Raw genomic sequence first — 15,605 nt, forward strand, 5'->3', positions numbered from 1 at the left:
GGAATGCACCTTCGTTCGAGTACGTGGAGTCTCAACGCGCCTTGTTTAACACGCGCCATTGCAAGGCTACCCACTGGAGGAACAATTTATTGTCTTGGCGCGGGGTTATTTGCGCTAGCACGCGCTTGAACCCGCTAGACTGTACTTTAACGGAACAGCCGTATTACTATTATGTAGATATCTACGAGATGCTCTGGGTCTCCCTTTTGTTCCTATCGCCCACAATGCCTGCTGTGATGGGTTTGATCTTCTCAAAGACATGAATCTCCCCTTCAGGACCACAGCGGTCAGGCACAACGCCTACATGGGTTCTAAACTTCCTTTGCTGAATCGGAGATTGGATTAAGTCTCAACTATTAGTTCGCGTCTGCTTGCTACTCATATCGCAGGGTACTGTCCTGGACACTAATGCTCGATATCGCTTATTGGTCTTGACGACGCCACATAGGGAGTAGAGACCAATATTCCCCCCTCAAATTATATCGCAGGCGGCCCAAGAGGGCCGACTATCCTCCCTCCCATGACACCTTGCATGCTTTTGGTGCGGGGTATTGTACAGCCTTCGCCTTATTATCTCACCCTTATCGACCACCTGTTTCGAATTGCTATGATTCTGGCTTTCATTTCAATTTCATGCTTTTCTGCATTGGCTTTTATCTGCTCGTATTGGCAAGACGAAGAGCAGCCCAAGTAGGGATGACTTTCCCGCATGTCTTGAACAGTGGTTTCCAATAGACAACATCCCGACAAACCCACTCCACGTGGACATCGTCTTCGTCCACGGCTTCACGGGAAACCGAAATACCACCTGGACGCATCGATTGGAAGAGGAGCCATGGCCAAAAAGTCACATTACCAGCAGATATTGCCTTTTGCAGGGTTTTAACCTTTGGATATGATGCATATCCCGGCCACTTAGGACATAGGACAAGCAAAACCATGCTTCGAGATCATGCTCAGAACTTCATTCACGAATTGACCGCCTTCAGACAAAAACACGGTGGCTCGTCCACGCCTTTGATACTTATTGGCCATAGCATGGGCGGACTACTGTTAAAGACAGCTTTGGGATTCGCTGCCGACAGGGGTTCTGCCAGCGGTGAATATGCCATTGTCAATAAGATTGTTGGCATATTTTTCATTGGCCCTCCTCATATGGGAGCTTGGCCTGCAGAATGGGCAAAAATCCCCGCCCATGCCCTTGGGACTGTCAAAAAAATTAAACATGACCCTTCTGAATGTGCTACAGGAGGATAACCAGAAATTTACTCGATCTTCACGGATCATTTTTAATGTTCAGATCAAGACTATAAAGGGAAGGGCACGATGTTGCCGTCTGGTGCTTTTACGAGGAACTCCCAATGAAATCGTTTAATATAGTACAACCATCCTCAGCGAAGCTGGAGGAAGATAATGATATTGGAATTCACAAAGACCATTCAGAGATGGTCAAATCCAGGGCTGGGGAGGGTACATTAAAGAAACAGCCTGAGCTTCGTACTCTTCTAGAAAAGATGAAGGCCATTACCCAAGATTCAGTACACAATGTAGAGGTAGAATACTCTCTGCAGGTTCGTTCACGTTTCCAAAATTCTGTACAGCGCCCTGAAGCTGAGTTCCTGGAAATTTCTCTAAAGTTCGCCGCATTGTTTCACCAACTAAGCAGGATTGAGGATCCAGAGAAGACACATGTCAGTGGATCTATCGCCACCCATATTACATTGCTTGGCACGTTGCGAGTCTAAGGGAAGAGGGGTCCAACAAACCACTCAGCCCCTCCCTACTTGTTGTCAAAGGCCCTTTGGGGAGTCGTAAGTCTACTTTACTTCGGTCGATGATATTACAGCCCCCTGCTTCTCGAATGGGTGACGGAGATCTCTGCATCAAGTTCTTTTTCGCGAACAACGTCGAAGGCTTGACTGGGTCAGTCTCAGGACTTTGGCGCGCGGTGCTTTTTCAACTTTTGAGGATATTCCCAGAGGTTGCAAGGTCAAATGAGTCCATTGAACAGGAAATAAGGAGCAAAACCTGGGACGAGAAAGAGCTATGAAACTTCGCATTGTCTGCCGTCAAGAATAAAGCAGTCCGCGGCAAGCGAATCACCCTCGTTGTGAACGCGGTTGACCAGTGCACCGATGGCAAGCCTTCCGACCTGGTATCAAAGCTAAAACGTCTCCACGATTCGGCGATGTCTAATCTGTTAGGCCTGAGTGTGTGTGTGCTTCTTGCCGAGAAACCAACCTGGTGCTATCCTCTGACTGGCGTGCCATTGATATGGATGCTTCCAATCGAGTGAATGTTGAATCAATTTTACGTACTCGGATCAAAAGCTTTCTACCACCATCACCAGAGTCTGACATGCTGGAGCGCGTTCTGCTAGAAAGGGCGATAAGTAATATGCTCTGGCTCAATATAGTTCTGGGTCAACTTCAAGAGCTTTATCTTTCCGGCCATAGCCCTTTGTTCTTGCTGGAGGACTTCAAGGTTATCAGACCAGCACTTGAAGAGATGTACACGACAAGTTTAGGAAAACTCGGCGCACAAGAAAGAGAAATATGCTCAATCATGGTGAGCTGGCTGCAGGCTGATAAGACCCCCCTCTAGCTCCAGGACCTCGCTTTTCCTGTGGACTTGTGTCTCGTTGACAAGAACCAGTCAGTAATTGGTGACTCAGATTGTGTACAACGAGCTGTCGGGGCATCACTTCATGACTCCTTCGCACTAGAAAGGTTCATGAAACACAACACCTATGGCTTCTGAAGGTGGTTCTTCGGAAGAACGTGCACAAGCAGAACGTGCACCTTGTCGGCTTCGCTTATGACTCGGTCAGGTCATTCTTTTTGCGATCGGAGCAGGGTTTAGCGGCTTTAGGTGTCAAAACCCCCGAGCTATTTGAATCAGCCAGCAACACCCTGGTTGCTTAAGCATTTCGATCGTTCTGCAAAATGAAGGAAGTGCAGGGATCTTTCGCCCTGGATGCCAACAGAAAACCGAATTATCATCGCTGTATTTATCAAAGCTCCATGGGATACTTGCATACAGCTTCACAGCCGCTGCTCCCGCTATCCAGACACTTCGCCCAGCACGCACTTGAGCATACTGCGAACTCCTTGTGGTATCTCGCACGATCTCCACCGCAGTTCATATTCAATATGCAGCAGATATTGAAATGCTGGCTGTATTTAGTGTGTTCCACAACAGAACACTTCGAAGAAACTGGGCAATACGATGATGGTTTCTGGCCATATATCCTTGGTTAACACTCCAGGCTGAAGTTTGTCGCATCAATGCCTTTCTCATCAATGGCAGCAAATTTGCAATGAGTACGCGGAAGGAATTGCCTTTGTTGTTCATTTCAAGTGCGATGCCGATTTCTCAGTTTGTGAGTTCAGGGTAATTAATTCCGACCCTATTAAAAAATAGCACGAGCAAAAACAGGCTGCACCGAAAAGAACTCCACGCCTGACGAGCTGACGCATCGAGTCAGATCCTTTTAGACTATCTAAGGATCCAAGCCTTAGACTATCTACAAATCCCGCTGTACCTGTGCAGGGGTTTCACACTAGGGATGATAGAGGCCGCATCCCTTTACTTCTATATCATCAATGGAGTTCAGTTGCCACTAAGACTATCGTGCTCGAGCTGAGCAATCAGGACGAGCACCAGGCGTTTAGCGATCCTGAGAACAAAAAACTGCTGTTCAAAACATGGGCCTATTCATCCCTCGGTCTTACAGCACATGTTGGTACCCTCGCTCATATTCGATTGTCTCTCAACGATGATGATCTATTAATCGCTGCGGGGTGGAACAGCGAGACTGCCAATGTTGAAGCACAAGAGCCAGATACCGAAGTCTCAGGTCCAGGAGCAAGCATAAGTCAACTACCATCAACTAAGCACCATCCGTCTTCATTCCATTCTATCGATATCGAGCTCCCTTGGTGTAAGATGCTACGGGAATTTGAGGTAAACCGGGCTAGACAACAGGGAGCCGACAGGGAGCCAACGGCGAAAGATCTGTGACAAGAAACATCCCATCTAACTGCAGCTCTCTGTGCGTTAAAGACGACTATGAAGCATGCACCATCCGCTATGAAGATGAGATGATATCCCAGAGATCATCACGCTCGAGGAGGTCGTCCATTGCGCAGGCTGAGGCTCGGGACTGGGCCTTGTCGCTTCAGGCCTTAGATTTCGAGTACAACCTACACGATGCGGAGACTTGGTCTGTGGCATCTGTACGGTCTATCAGCAGGTGGGCTGACTTTGACGATATTTCGCCTAAAAGTTGGCTCAATGAAGATCTAAGAGTCCTTATTGACGTCGATGTCCTATTTACGAATGTCCAAAAGGCCAAAGCCCATGAGCCATGACGAAACTGGGCGATCGCTCGTCCCCCCGCATGGGACGGCACAAAGCCCTGGGTGTACCCTGACATCGTAGGAACCAGTCATAATACAAGAAGGGAGCAAATGCGCAAATATGAGCTCGCAACAGAGTCAATACCTGCGCCAGTCTGGCTATGATTGAGGATGCTATCCATCTGTTACGACGGAGCTTTTCCTGCTTCTGGGCACTGCAAGGCGAAGGCGCATCTCGTGCATGAATGCGTCAATGAGCCCGGGTAGACGAGAGAAAAAGTATCACAGATTCGATGTACGCAAGGACGCCTCTTGGAAGTCTTGCTCACTTCTGAAACCAGAATATCACGGCCATTGCTTTGAAGTGGCCGCTGCAGGAACGGCACCAATGATTCGATGCAACGCCCCACCTCTAAAAGATGGCGGATCGCCTAGCGTCATGCACCGCAAACAAATACATCGCTTTGGAAATATGGAAGGAATCGACGTGGAGAACCATTCACGGTCAAGACACTTGTGGCTTTGAGACATTTTCATCCCCTTGGTAGACAAGAGGGAGCAGTTGTTTAATCCTTGGCAACTCAAAGACGAGAACCCGGTGTTTCTCAATGCTTGTGAAATGCTCATAGTTCGACTCATAGCCGGCAAAAATGTTGCAGGCGTGATCCGATTCGCGTTGCGCCACCTTCCTATAACAGCCATGTTCTAGGCCTCGAGTCTTCCATTAAAGAGACAGTTGAATCGAGAACGTTGGCTGCAATTCATGGAGGGCTAGCGAATAGATTCCCATGCTTCACCCTTACATAATATCGACCCCTGTTAGCCTCCATGTTTTCCTATTGGCGTACCAGAACTAGCCTTGAGGGAACGGTAACTCCACGATGAAGAATGCGCGAGTCGTGTCGAGATGACCCGCTTTTCTTCCTCTTCGCGGAAAAACTTTTGTGCATTTTCGATGGCCGGGTATGCATACACGTTAAACGGCGGCTCTCGCTCCATAAGTTCGCGATACCTCGTTAGGAAATTGCTCGGTATTTCGCCTCGGATGGCAGGCTTGGCTTGTGGAAGTCAACACGGGCTTCAAGGATGGAATGAGTCTATCAAGCTTCTGGTTAGCAGAGGCGCTCGCGTACCGGCAAGAATGCATCATAGTCGTTGAAGGACTCTCTAATGGCTTGGGAAACTACCTCATTTACGAGGATCATAGTTGCCAACCAAGTAGCCGTAGCGCTGAGCTAGATATGAAAGATGACTAACAGCGTGAAGAGAGCCCGAAAGCGTGATGTTACAGAGTATATTCTTCGATTCTTCCCTAACCCCCTTCTGTTGGTTAATGGACTTCTTGGCTGGGCCACTCGAGGATCTGGATGCATGACGGATGTAATGCATCATACATCGCTTAAATGCTCTTCGTATCAACCATGCAGCTGGCGATGATAACTTGAAAGCCACAAAGGATTGGTCGTTGGTAAGCGATGAAGTAAAGAGTTATAGTTATTAATATCTGTGTCATGTATGAAACAGGCCCGCTTGCTCATGCTGCCCTTGATAACCTCACCAGTGACCTTATGCAAAGACGACTACTGCCCTGTGATTCTTGACTGCCAACGATGAAGAACGACGTGACGGTTCGAATCAAATTCATATTCGACCGCTCTAGTCTCTCCTCCCAGAGGGATTATGAGCTTCAAAACTCGGAGGCGAGGTCTCACATCGCAAAAATCGTCCACACCCGAAGGAAACTCAGTCCACTACAGAAAGTGGAGACCGTTGCAATGTGAGCAAATTTGGTTCAACGCCGTCTACCATATTTGCCTTCGGAAGCTCGTAGTGACGTGACAACTTAGAAACCAAGCCTCTGCTCACCCGAGTCATGGCTGGTGCACCACGAAAGATGAAGGCGAATCTGATCTTCGACTTTCACCGTTGACGACCCACCACCTAGACCCACTTTTCAGTGTGCCTCATCCGAGGGAGGGTTCTTTCTACAGGGCTATGGATATTTGTTAGCAGCAATGTGGCTCCCCTTGCAATGCTTACTGACAGTGGTATCGAATAGGGTTTCAGTGGATCCTGCCGAGCGCCGCCCCTGCATTCGTCATTTTCAACGTCGGAAACATGTTCGCTTCTGTGAGTTGGATGGACCCAGGAGTTGGGTAAATACACCTAACGAAGCCTTTTCAAGTACTTTGCTAGTCCCGGTTGTCAGAGCGAGGCTGCTCAACACTGCATAGCCGCACTGGCATATGGCTGCCTCGAACTGCACCGTCAGGAGACCATGAGCTGGGAGTTTGATTATCGCCAGGATCAAATGAAGCACAACGGCCTTGCAATCGCCCTCCTCAAGAAAGAGATCGCTTCAAACAGTTTCACAGCACAGAGTCCCTCCACGATCAACACAATCTTTCTGTTGAGTTTCCTTGCGGTAAGATCGTAGAATTCCCTCCAAGCCTGTTCGCTCTAGATGTTGACGGCCGGCTCAGCAACTGCGGGGCGAGAGTGAAGAAAGCGCAATGCATCGCAGAACCTTGAGAAGACTCTTCAGTTCCTTGCGAGGACCAATTAAGCGCACAGATTTCGACACACGGTATGGAGAAGTGCTATTACAGTAAGTTCGTCCCCCCTGAACTTGCTAGCTGCCCTAACACCTGTTTCCAGGTTCAGTTGCTGGATGGACCTCTTGGAAGGTCGACCAAATGTGTTGGAGATCATGCCAGACGATGACAAGCAATCCGTGCTGGTTTCGCCATTTGATCGTTCTATGGTAAACAAGGGCTACGATACTGCAGCCGTTTTGCCCCGTGGGTTTCAGAACTTGGTGGATGAAGGACGTCTTTCCATGGATACCCGACGTCTCCTCGCGCGATTCTCGCACGCCTGTCGGTACGGATTGGAATCTGTGCCTAAGGCCGAACAGCACTTCCCAGATTTTGCCATGGCAAGTCCTCACGTAACTTCTGCGGAGCCGACCCTGGAGAAATGCCTAACTCTAGCCTTGATCTGCTATGCCCATATGAGATGGGCTATCGCTCCGAACTATGTGGCTGGTATCATGTGTCACACCATATCAAGGACGAAGCTATCTCTAGCCCTAGCTTTAGCTCCCAAATTTGATAGTGCTGCAGAGGTCGAATGCATGGTCTGGGTATGGATAGTGCTGATCGACTCTTACAGACTCCAGGGCTCCGTGCTTCCTACAAATGGGTTATCGTGTCTCGGGGAATTCAGATGGCATTATCCAGACTGGCACAGTTGGGCGGCGATTGAGAAAGAAATTCTGCCGCATTTCTTCTGGCGTGATGGAGACTCAGTAGCGATCAAGCACGCATGGAATCAATCTGCTGTGAGATAACTTTTCTGGAGCAGTTGTGACGGGAATTTCAGAAGCGGGGAGAGTTGGAAGGAAAGCATTTCGTTTTGAGAGCAAAGTAGCCTCAGTTGATAGAGGCAATAAGGAACGGCTGCTAGAACTGATATCCACCGGAGCAATGATGTGCAGATAGTTGAGTCCTCTTGAGGCACTAAAGGAGATTGGTCCCTTGCAGACATTCCTGCACTGTCAAACCCTCCATCCCATTGACATGTAGTAGATCATTCGGTACCAAACGTTCCATGAAAGATCTTCTGGACCGAGAGAATGCGTGTTCGAAGTATTAAGGGGAGGAAGGCATTGGAAAATGTCATCAAAACGGCCCACTGAGATAGGAGAGGGGGTGGGACATTCAGGGAGAGAGTTGGGTGACACTCTTAGATAACTTCTTAGTCAGCGAGGCTGGTCATCACGTCGATCACGATTGGCTGGCTGAATCTCAAGGTTGCTCTTTCCCCAGAAACTTGTTGCAACATGTGATGGACCATCCGCGGCGACCGCGTTCCCGCCTAACCTAGACTGTACTCAGTCTGGAATTAAAGCGCATACATCTTGAACTACATCTGTAACATCATCCGATGCAACTTGTTGCAATTAAGCCGACTTCTAGAGCAACGGACCTACTCACTCGGTCACATTGACCTGCTCAGGATGTCTTCAAAGGACTTCCCGGCGCTCACGACGAGCGACACCCGGTCTTCCATATCTGCCGTCCCAATGCATGAGGTCGAGCCAAGCCCAGTCGACGAGGAAGAACCACCAGAGTACCCGACCAACCCTGGTGACGTCGAGAAGCAATCGCTCCCATCATCTGCATACAACACGACCAACTTCCTTGGCCTCACGCCCTCGACTACACTCAAAGTCCTTTCCGCTCTCCAGAAATACGCAACCATCCCCCCCACCCTCTACCTCACCATGCACTATGCCAACACCAGCCTCATCCCTCTCCTGACTCAGTCTGCCCGAGAATCCGACAAATACCTTCTCCTTACGAGGCCGTACTACCAATCATTCCCACTCGAGCCGCTGCTCATCTTTGCTCCCATCATAACCCATGTTGCAAGCGGCCTCGCTCTAAGAATTTATCGAAGGCGCGCGAGTGCAAAGAGACACGGGGCTGAGACACACACCCAGCGCAAGAAGATTCCCTGGCCGCAACTCAGTCTTACCTCCGCATTGGGATATGCCATGTATCCCATTTTCGTATTTCACGTTCTCACACAACGCATGGTTCCCAAGAAAATCGACGGCAGTTCTGCAGGTGTGGGGCTGAGATACTTCGCTCATGGAGTCGCGCATGATCCCTGGGTCACCAACATTGGATACGCTGTCTTCGTCTCCATGGCGAGCTTCCACTTTGTCACAGGTGGGGCGAAATTCCTCAAGCTTTCCAAGGAGTACATCACCGAGGGCGGACACTCGGGACAATCGCGAAGGAAGTGGAGAGGACGGATCATCAACGGGATTTCAGCTCTCACTGCTGCTGTTTGGATCGCTGGTGGACTTGGGGTTGTTGGACGGTCAGGCAAGGGGGTCGGCTGGGAGGCATCCAACTGGGACAAAATCTACAAGGCTGTGCCCCTGATCGGCGCCACATTTTAGGACTAGCGGGATTTCATTTGGCTAGCATGTTGTATAAAGTGCTGGCACCTAACATGAGTATTGGGTCTGCTATTCTTAGAGACGGACATGTATCACAAGGAGTAAGCTGGTATCGCAGCGGAGAAGTCGCTTCATTGACGGGGTGGTGTGCTAGAGATCCAAAGAGGCCATCTCTGATCGAGCATGAAAGCCCACATCACACCACGGAGATCCCTGAAGCCTGAAGTGTCAACTCAGTAACTCTCGAACTCTGGTCTTCGGACTTTGCAATCACTGCAGTCGCGAACGCACTCAAGGGAAGAAATACAAACAATCCACCTCGTACTGGTGCACAATTCTCCGTCTGTCCGACTTCAAGGCCTCGGGGGTTGTCCTTTTGGCTAGCTCCAGCACAGTGACATGCATACATCTGATAATTCAGTCAGAGTTGTATCCATAATCGCGATTAGCATCGCTGTATTTCAAGAGGAACCCCTAAGAAAAAGAAATATGTGTCTCTGGGTTGACAAGGAACCTCGTCGTGGGTGTCGTTTATTCCACTGTCCCCAAGGGCTGCCATATCGCCCAGGAGATGGGCCATGGCGACTGCAGGTTACTGGAGAGCGAGGCGGCGCAAGCGTCAGCCTGAGTTTCACTTCATTCGTGCGTTCGCATATTGATTTGTCGGCCTGGAGTAAAAGGGGAGGGATAAAAAAGAGGGTTGACTTACAAGTTAAGATGCTGAATGGGGAGCATAAATGCTAATGAAGGGGCGCCTTTGGGTGATACCTGGTTTTCCACACCCAATGGCGGCGGTGATAGAGGTGTCGACAATGGCGTTGTTGTCGATGCCGATACTGCTGTCCCATGCATACCATTGACAACTTCGAACCTGATGTGTTTTAGAAAAGGCAGGCGGTACCGTATGGCTTGGAGACGGTCAACGAGGGACTGGGCTTCTTGCCGTGAGTGCGCCAAAAGCGACAACCTCTGCACAGAAGCAGGGGTGCATTCTACAAAGGAAACATTCATGCCGGGCCAGGTGAGCGCCAGCTCGCGGATGTTTGGTGTCACCATCAGGAGTGCTTCTAGAAATGTCGTGAATGTTGCATCTGGGGTCAAGCTGGATGAGATATGTAGTACCCGGAGGCTTTCACAGTGGTGGTCATAGATGCTCCTGAGCGTCCTCGAAGTCAGGAAGATGGGTCCAAAGCTCACTTTAGTGGCCTCCTTGATCACTAAGCGCTTTAAAGGTCGAATACGATCCAAAACGAGGTGACTTATGGATTGGATGACTTTGCCCTGGTGCCCATGACTTTGCCTCATCTGCAACCCTCTTGGGGGCCCGATGAGGCTTAGACTCTCAATCGAACCCAGCAAACTGAGGATTTCTGCTGCGCGCGCCTCATCTGTTTCTGAGAAGCCTGCTAATTGTAGTGAATGTAGCTCTCTACAGGCTGCAAGGCTGTCTAAATGGAAGGCATCGAAATCGATCCTCAATCTGTGAAGCGTTGGATACCGCGCTGTCGTCCACTCTAAGAGACCATTGACGAGTGTGCTGGATGGTACGCTTTGCCTAAGGTTGAGAGGTGGTAGAAGAGTAAATTCGGCAATGTTGGGCATCCTTGAGAGCGCGCTGGTAATTCGATTGATTTCTATCAAATAAGGGTGCTGATCGGGTGCATTAGATATGCCAACCGAGATCCTTGCAAGAAATGGTTGCATGACTTCTGCATCTACCTCTTGTAGATGAAGGCAGATATTTGTGATCATTTGCAGCAGTCCTTTCGGTCGGTTGCTCACAAAATGTATCAACTCCTCTTGAGAGCGACAGGTTAGCGGCCTGCAGAAAAAAGACTCCTTCGCTTCTCCGTATATCTGTTTGCATACGCAAATGAGACTCAAGTGGTCGCGCCACTGTAGTGCGAGCATCAATTCGTAGATATATCTTCGAGTTTCTAGGGGGATGGCAAGAAAGGGAGATGATGACTCGAGATCTGAATGGCGGGTCGTGTATGTCTAAACCCTTGTGAGTCCAACTTCTCTGCAGCTAGCGAGAGAGACTTACGATTTCCCGCTTATCCGGGGTTCCTAGTCGGAACATTCCCATTGTGATATTGCAAGAAATGAGAAGTAGTGGCCTGAACAGAAAATCGGCGATTCGTGGGTTAGAGGGTTGATTCTAGCTCTGAGTTGCAAGACAGCCTTTGTACAGGATGAGCAACAACAGTAGTTGTTTACCAGGGCGCGATTGTGCAATTCTTGGAAGAATCTGGTTTTCTTGATATCTGTGTGCTGTACGGGTTGGTCACAATGGGCGGGAAATCAAGTACTGAAGCATCTCGCGGAAAGTCATACGATGCTGTTGTCCCCAGCTGTATCTAAATCCGGCAGGCTGGCTCCAGATCACACTGTTCTCTCAGAACAACAGCCATGTGTTGTACTCGCAGAAGAAAGGACAAAGGCAATCTCTGCACACCAAGAGTATGTGGACACGAGAGTGTTGTGATTCCACAGGCCGCACCTGTCTCAAGATCGTGGGCCCTGATTCTGTGGCGGTGAGGATCAAGATCGCTCCTGAAAGGAGTACACCACCACAAGCGCTAACCGTGTGGCAATGAAGGGATTACAACCCAGTTGATCAGCCCACGTTAGACAGGGCCGATGATCTCCTAGAAAATCATGCGCATCTCAGCAGGGACAATACTAGTGGACGAAAACCGGCGAAGGCAAGGCTAGCCGAAACAGCTCTCATGTTGTCATCAAAGCAGGAGCCCACTATCTTGGGCAGGCCGAAATGAGGCTCGCCGTGACGGTCGGGCGATTTGCCTCCAACGACATTCAGGCAAGTTTTGCAAACCCAGGTTTGCAGATGGAGATCTGATGTTTCGCTTGGCCATCAACTTCGAGTGACCCAAAACCATTGGAATCTCGGATCGGGACATGGATGCGCGTTTAAGCGATGCAGCCTTGTTGACAACCCCTGTTCAAAGTAGCTGGGCAACTTCGTAAATGGTGGCCTAAAGGAGATAGTGGCTGCATGTTGAGGTCCACACGTCGAGCCCTGATCACTCTGCTGCACCTCCAGGAACCTATTGGGGAGAGCCGCAGGGGAACTCCATCTAGTCTTGTAGATGTCCAGAGGAAAATTGATGATGTGACAATGATTGCTCCTGCTCAGACCCAGATACGCCAGAGATCACTCCATACCGAGTGCACTTGACGATCTAGTGAAAATCGACGGATCAGATATGTGGACCAGGAGAATGGCTTGGACAGAGGCGAGGACCTTGTTGGGAGCACTACCTCCGTACTGCAGATGGAATACTCTAGGGAGTAAGAATCGACATATGCGGGGATCTCCAATGGTTGGTACATGTCAATTTCAGGTACTCCGTACTCACGGCGCAACCAAGGATACAGTCGTTGGGCCTTGATCAACAGATTGGCGGTATTAGCTGGGACTCAGTCCGGTCAGCCAGCAAAGGTGGTTGTGTGGATTTACGATTGAGGATAAGAAAAGTCACGAGTAGGAAAGTGGGAAACAAAAGGCGCCGCGGTCCTATCGCCAGCGTCAAATCAGCAGGAGCGAGGCAATGACAGGTCAAGGCAAGAGCCCAATCCGGGAATGAACGAACACAATATCATCAACAGAACAGCTGAAATGGCGGCGGCCAAATTCAATGCGTTTGGATGAGGCTAGGACTCTAGGACTCCAGCTGTGCGTGTCGGAGTCCTACTGACAGGAGAAGGCCTGGACCTAAACGCCTTTCTTGAAGCCCAGGAGACGGAGCGTGGCCATCAGCCACCGACAGGGACAGAAACCGACATATAACACCATCAGTCCGGATTGGGTGTTAGTTGGTGCTTAGAATACCATATCCCATGTGATGCCCGACCCACGCGTGTGTGAAGTTGCCGTGTACATGGACATTCAGGTCATCTTGGAATCCTGACGCTCCATGTGGTTGCCACTTTTTCTGCGACGAGACACGAACCTTGTGAAACCAACCTCTGGTACGCAAGTAGACGAAACTGATGCTCACGAGTCCAATCCGAATCCCTGATCCGACCATTTTGCAATCAATACATGTCTCGACCATCTCGGTTTCTCTGTGACCACGGCGTTTGTCGCCGTGGCAGTTTGGCAATCCTCTCCCTTTAGATCCCCATCCTTCTACGCATGCTGGCAAGCTTCTGTTTTGGGATCTTGCAGCCTAGGGACGTTTGTTATCGACGCTTTAGACACGGAGCAGAGTATACTAGATGCGTGTGGCGCCTGTCGTCTTGGAAGGCCTTGCAACACCAGACACTACGTGATGGGCACTGCAAGCGGAGATATACTCCCTTGCCACCCTCAGAGAACGGTGCCGCATGGCCTTCTGGGATTGAGACCACGTCACTCTTCGGTTTATGCAGTACATCAGGGTTTGAAGCTGAAACTAATATATTCCTGCGGCCACGTTGCAGCCTCCATGCATATGACCATTCCCCACCGGCTCCAGCCTCCGAGTTGAAGAAACGCTTGCGCTAATACATACATCCACAATTCTTTTGAGAGCCGAAAGTCCCTTGTAGTCAAGGCCCGGTCCATTACACCTTCAGGAGTTTGGCAGCATAGTTGGTGATAGTGTCGATCTGAGGAAAGCTCATTTCCTCAAGCTTTTGGGCATAGGGAGTCGGCACCTCCGCACCCGTCACTCGCCCAGGGGGTGCTTGTAGATAATCGAATCCATACTCGACCGCCAGTGCGAGAATCTCCGAGGCCACTCCGAACGCAGGGAATCCCGACTCAACGGCGAGTAAATGGCCCGTCTTCTGGACTGATTTGATGATGGCCTCCACATCCATTGGCTTGATAGACCGGAGGTTGATGACCTCTGCATCCACGCCGTACTTCTTCTTCAACACTTCCGCGGCCTCGAGGGACTGGCCAACACATCGGGAGAGGGTGACAATGGTGAGATCTTTGCCCGGTCGCTCGATCTTCGCCTTGCCAAACGGGATTACGAAATCGTTCTTTTGAGCCTCTGCACTCATGGGGAAGGATTGACCGTAAAGAAGTCTGGCTGTGTTAGCATGATGCCCTGAGAATTGATGACCAGCTACTCACTCGTTTTCCAACACGACTACAGGGTTGGGGTCGCGAATAGCAGCTTTGAGAAGGCCCTTGGCATCCTCTGCGCTCCAGGGTGTCACGACTTTCAAACCAGGGATGCTGCCATACCAGGCCGAATAGTCTTGTGAATGCTGTGCAGCAACACCAGCGGCGAAACCATTCGGTCCGCGGAAAACAATTGGGCATGGCTGAATGCCACCGGACATGTAGTGCGTCTTTGCTGCGGAGTTGATAATTTGATCGATGGCTTGCATTGCAAAGTTGAAGGTCATAAACCTAAGACCAGTGTCAGCAGGGAGCCTGGTGCAAAATCCTCACAGCTACGTACTCGCACACAGGATGGAGACCTGCTAGTGCAGCACCGACAGCCAAGCCGCAGAAGCCGGACTCGGTGATGGGGGTGTCAATGACTCGCTTAGGACCAAATCGGTCGAGCAAACCTTTGGTGACCTTGTATGCGCCTGCAACAGACTGTAAGTGTATGCTTTTCTCTGCACTGGAAAGAGCCACTCCCACCATTGTATTGAGCGACCTCTTCTCCTAGAATGAACACCTTATCGTCTTGCTCGAGCTCTTCGGCAAGGGCTTCGTTGAGAGCATCACGGACAGTAAATGTCTGGTTGGATTCCGAAGCATAGCTCCTTACTGAGGGGATGGAGGCTGGTGCAACTCTCCTAAAGGAAGGTCTTATAGAGGATGACACAGTAGTTCGCTGTGACAACAGTCTTCTTGCAGGACGGAACAGTCTTGATGCAGACATGGTGAAGGGAAAGGCGTTGAATGGAGGATTATTATTTGGGACCAGGGGAATTGTAAAACCCGCAGAGAAGAAGTGCTTGAGAAGCACGTCTGCAGGTCCTTAGTAAGGAATGGCTAAGTCGGTCCCGACAAAGAAATCCAAGCCAGACGGAAATACTATGATTGCAGTAGGGAATGGAAATGTAAATGTCGAGGTCGTGCTCAGTCAAGCTCACGGCGTGTTGGGACGAAGCTCGCTGTTGGTGTCCAACAATACCGATGCTCCTCAATTTATTTGGAGCTAGTCTAGATGGGGCCTGCTCCAGCTCGGAACAATAAGCTCAAGTTGTTTATCCGCCTCCTTGAGGTTTGCCAAGATATACGGCGGATTCTAGCTCCGCATTGTGCTGTTGAATAAATTGACGTCCCGGTC

The 15,605-nt window shown here is 50.0% G+C and overlaps 5 protein-coding genes across 5 annotated transcripts; 3 read left to right on the forward strand and 2 right to left on the reverse strand.

Moving 5' to 3' along the window:
- Positions 1-939: 939 nt before the first annotated feature.
- On the forward strand, positions 940-1,257 carry A1O9_04687 (uncharacterized protein; the record flags this gene model as incomplete). Its single annotated transcript, XM_013406975.1, has 1 exon — positions 940-1,257. The coding sequence occupies one exon, from the start codon at positions 940-942 to the stop codon at positions 1,255-1,257; it is 318 nt and encodes a 105-aa protein (XP_013262429.1).
- A 4,714-nt stretch (positions 1,258-5,971) lies between these two features.
- On the forward strand, positions 5,972-7,628 carry A1O9_04688 (uncharacterized protein; the record flags this gene model as incomplete). Its single annotated transcript, XM_013406976.1, has 7 exons — positions 5,972-6,138; positions 6,209-6,366; positions 6,421-6,491; positions 6,547-6,786; positions 6,845-6,969; positions 7,020-7,506; positions 7,536-7,628. 7 exons carry the CDS (start codon positions 5,972-5,974, stop codon positions 7,626-7,628), a joined length of 1,341 nt encoding a protein of 446 aa, XP_013262430.1.
- Positions 7,629-8,382: 754 nt separating this feature from the next.
- Positions 8,383-9,336, forward strand: A1O9_04689 (uncharacterized protein; the record flags this gene model as incomplete). Its single annotated transcript, XM_013406977.1, has 1 exon — positions 8,383-9,336. The coding sequence occupies one exon, from the start codon at positions 8,383-8,385 to the stop codon at positions 9,334-9,336; it is 954 nt and encodes a 317-aa protein (XP_013262431.1).
- A 1,056-nt stretch (positions 9,337-10,392) lies between these two features.
- A1O9_04690 (uncharacterized protein) lies at positions 10,393-11,316 on the reverse strand (the record flags this gene model as incomplete). The annotated part of the gene is made up of 1 exon (XM_013406978.1): positions 10,393-11,316. A coding segment is annotated over one exon (924 nt), but the record flags the coding sequence as incomplete, so codon positions are not given.
- Positions 11,317-13,908: 2,592 nt separating this feature from the next.
- On the reverse strand, positions 13,909-15,194 carry A1O9_04691 (pyruvate dehydrogenase E1 component subunit beta; the record flags this gene model as incomplete). Its single annotated transcript, XM_013406979.1, has 4 exons — positions 13,909-14,380; positions 14,429-14,710; positions 14,763-14,895; positions 14,951-15,194. 4 exons carry the CDS (start codon positions 15,192-15,194, stop codon positions 13,909-13,911), a joined length of 1,131 nt encoding a protein of 376 aa, XP_013262433.1.
- Between the last annotated feature and the right edge of the window lie 411 nt (positions 15,195-15,605).

Source organism: Exophiala aquamarina (genome assembly GCF_000709125.1).
Source record: "Exophiala aquamarina CBS 119918 chromosome Unknown aczIA-supercont1.3, whole genome shotgun sequence".
Lineage (NCBI taxonomy): Eukaryota > Fungi > Ascomycota > Eurotiomycetes > Chaetothyriales > Herpotrichiellaceae > Exophiala > Exophiala aquamarina.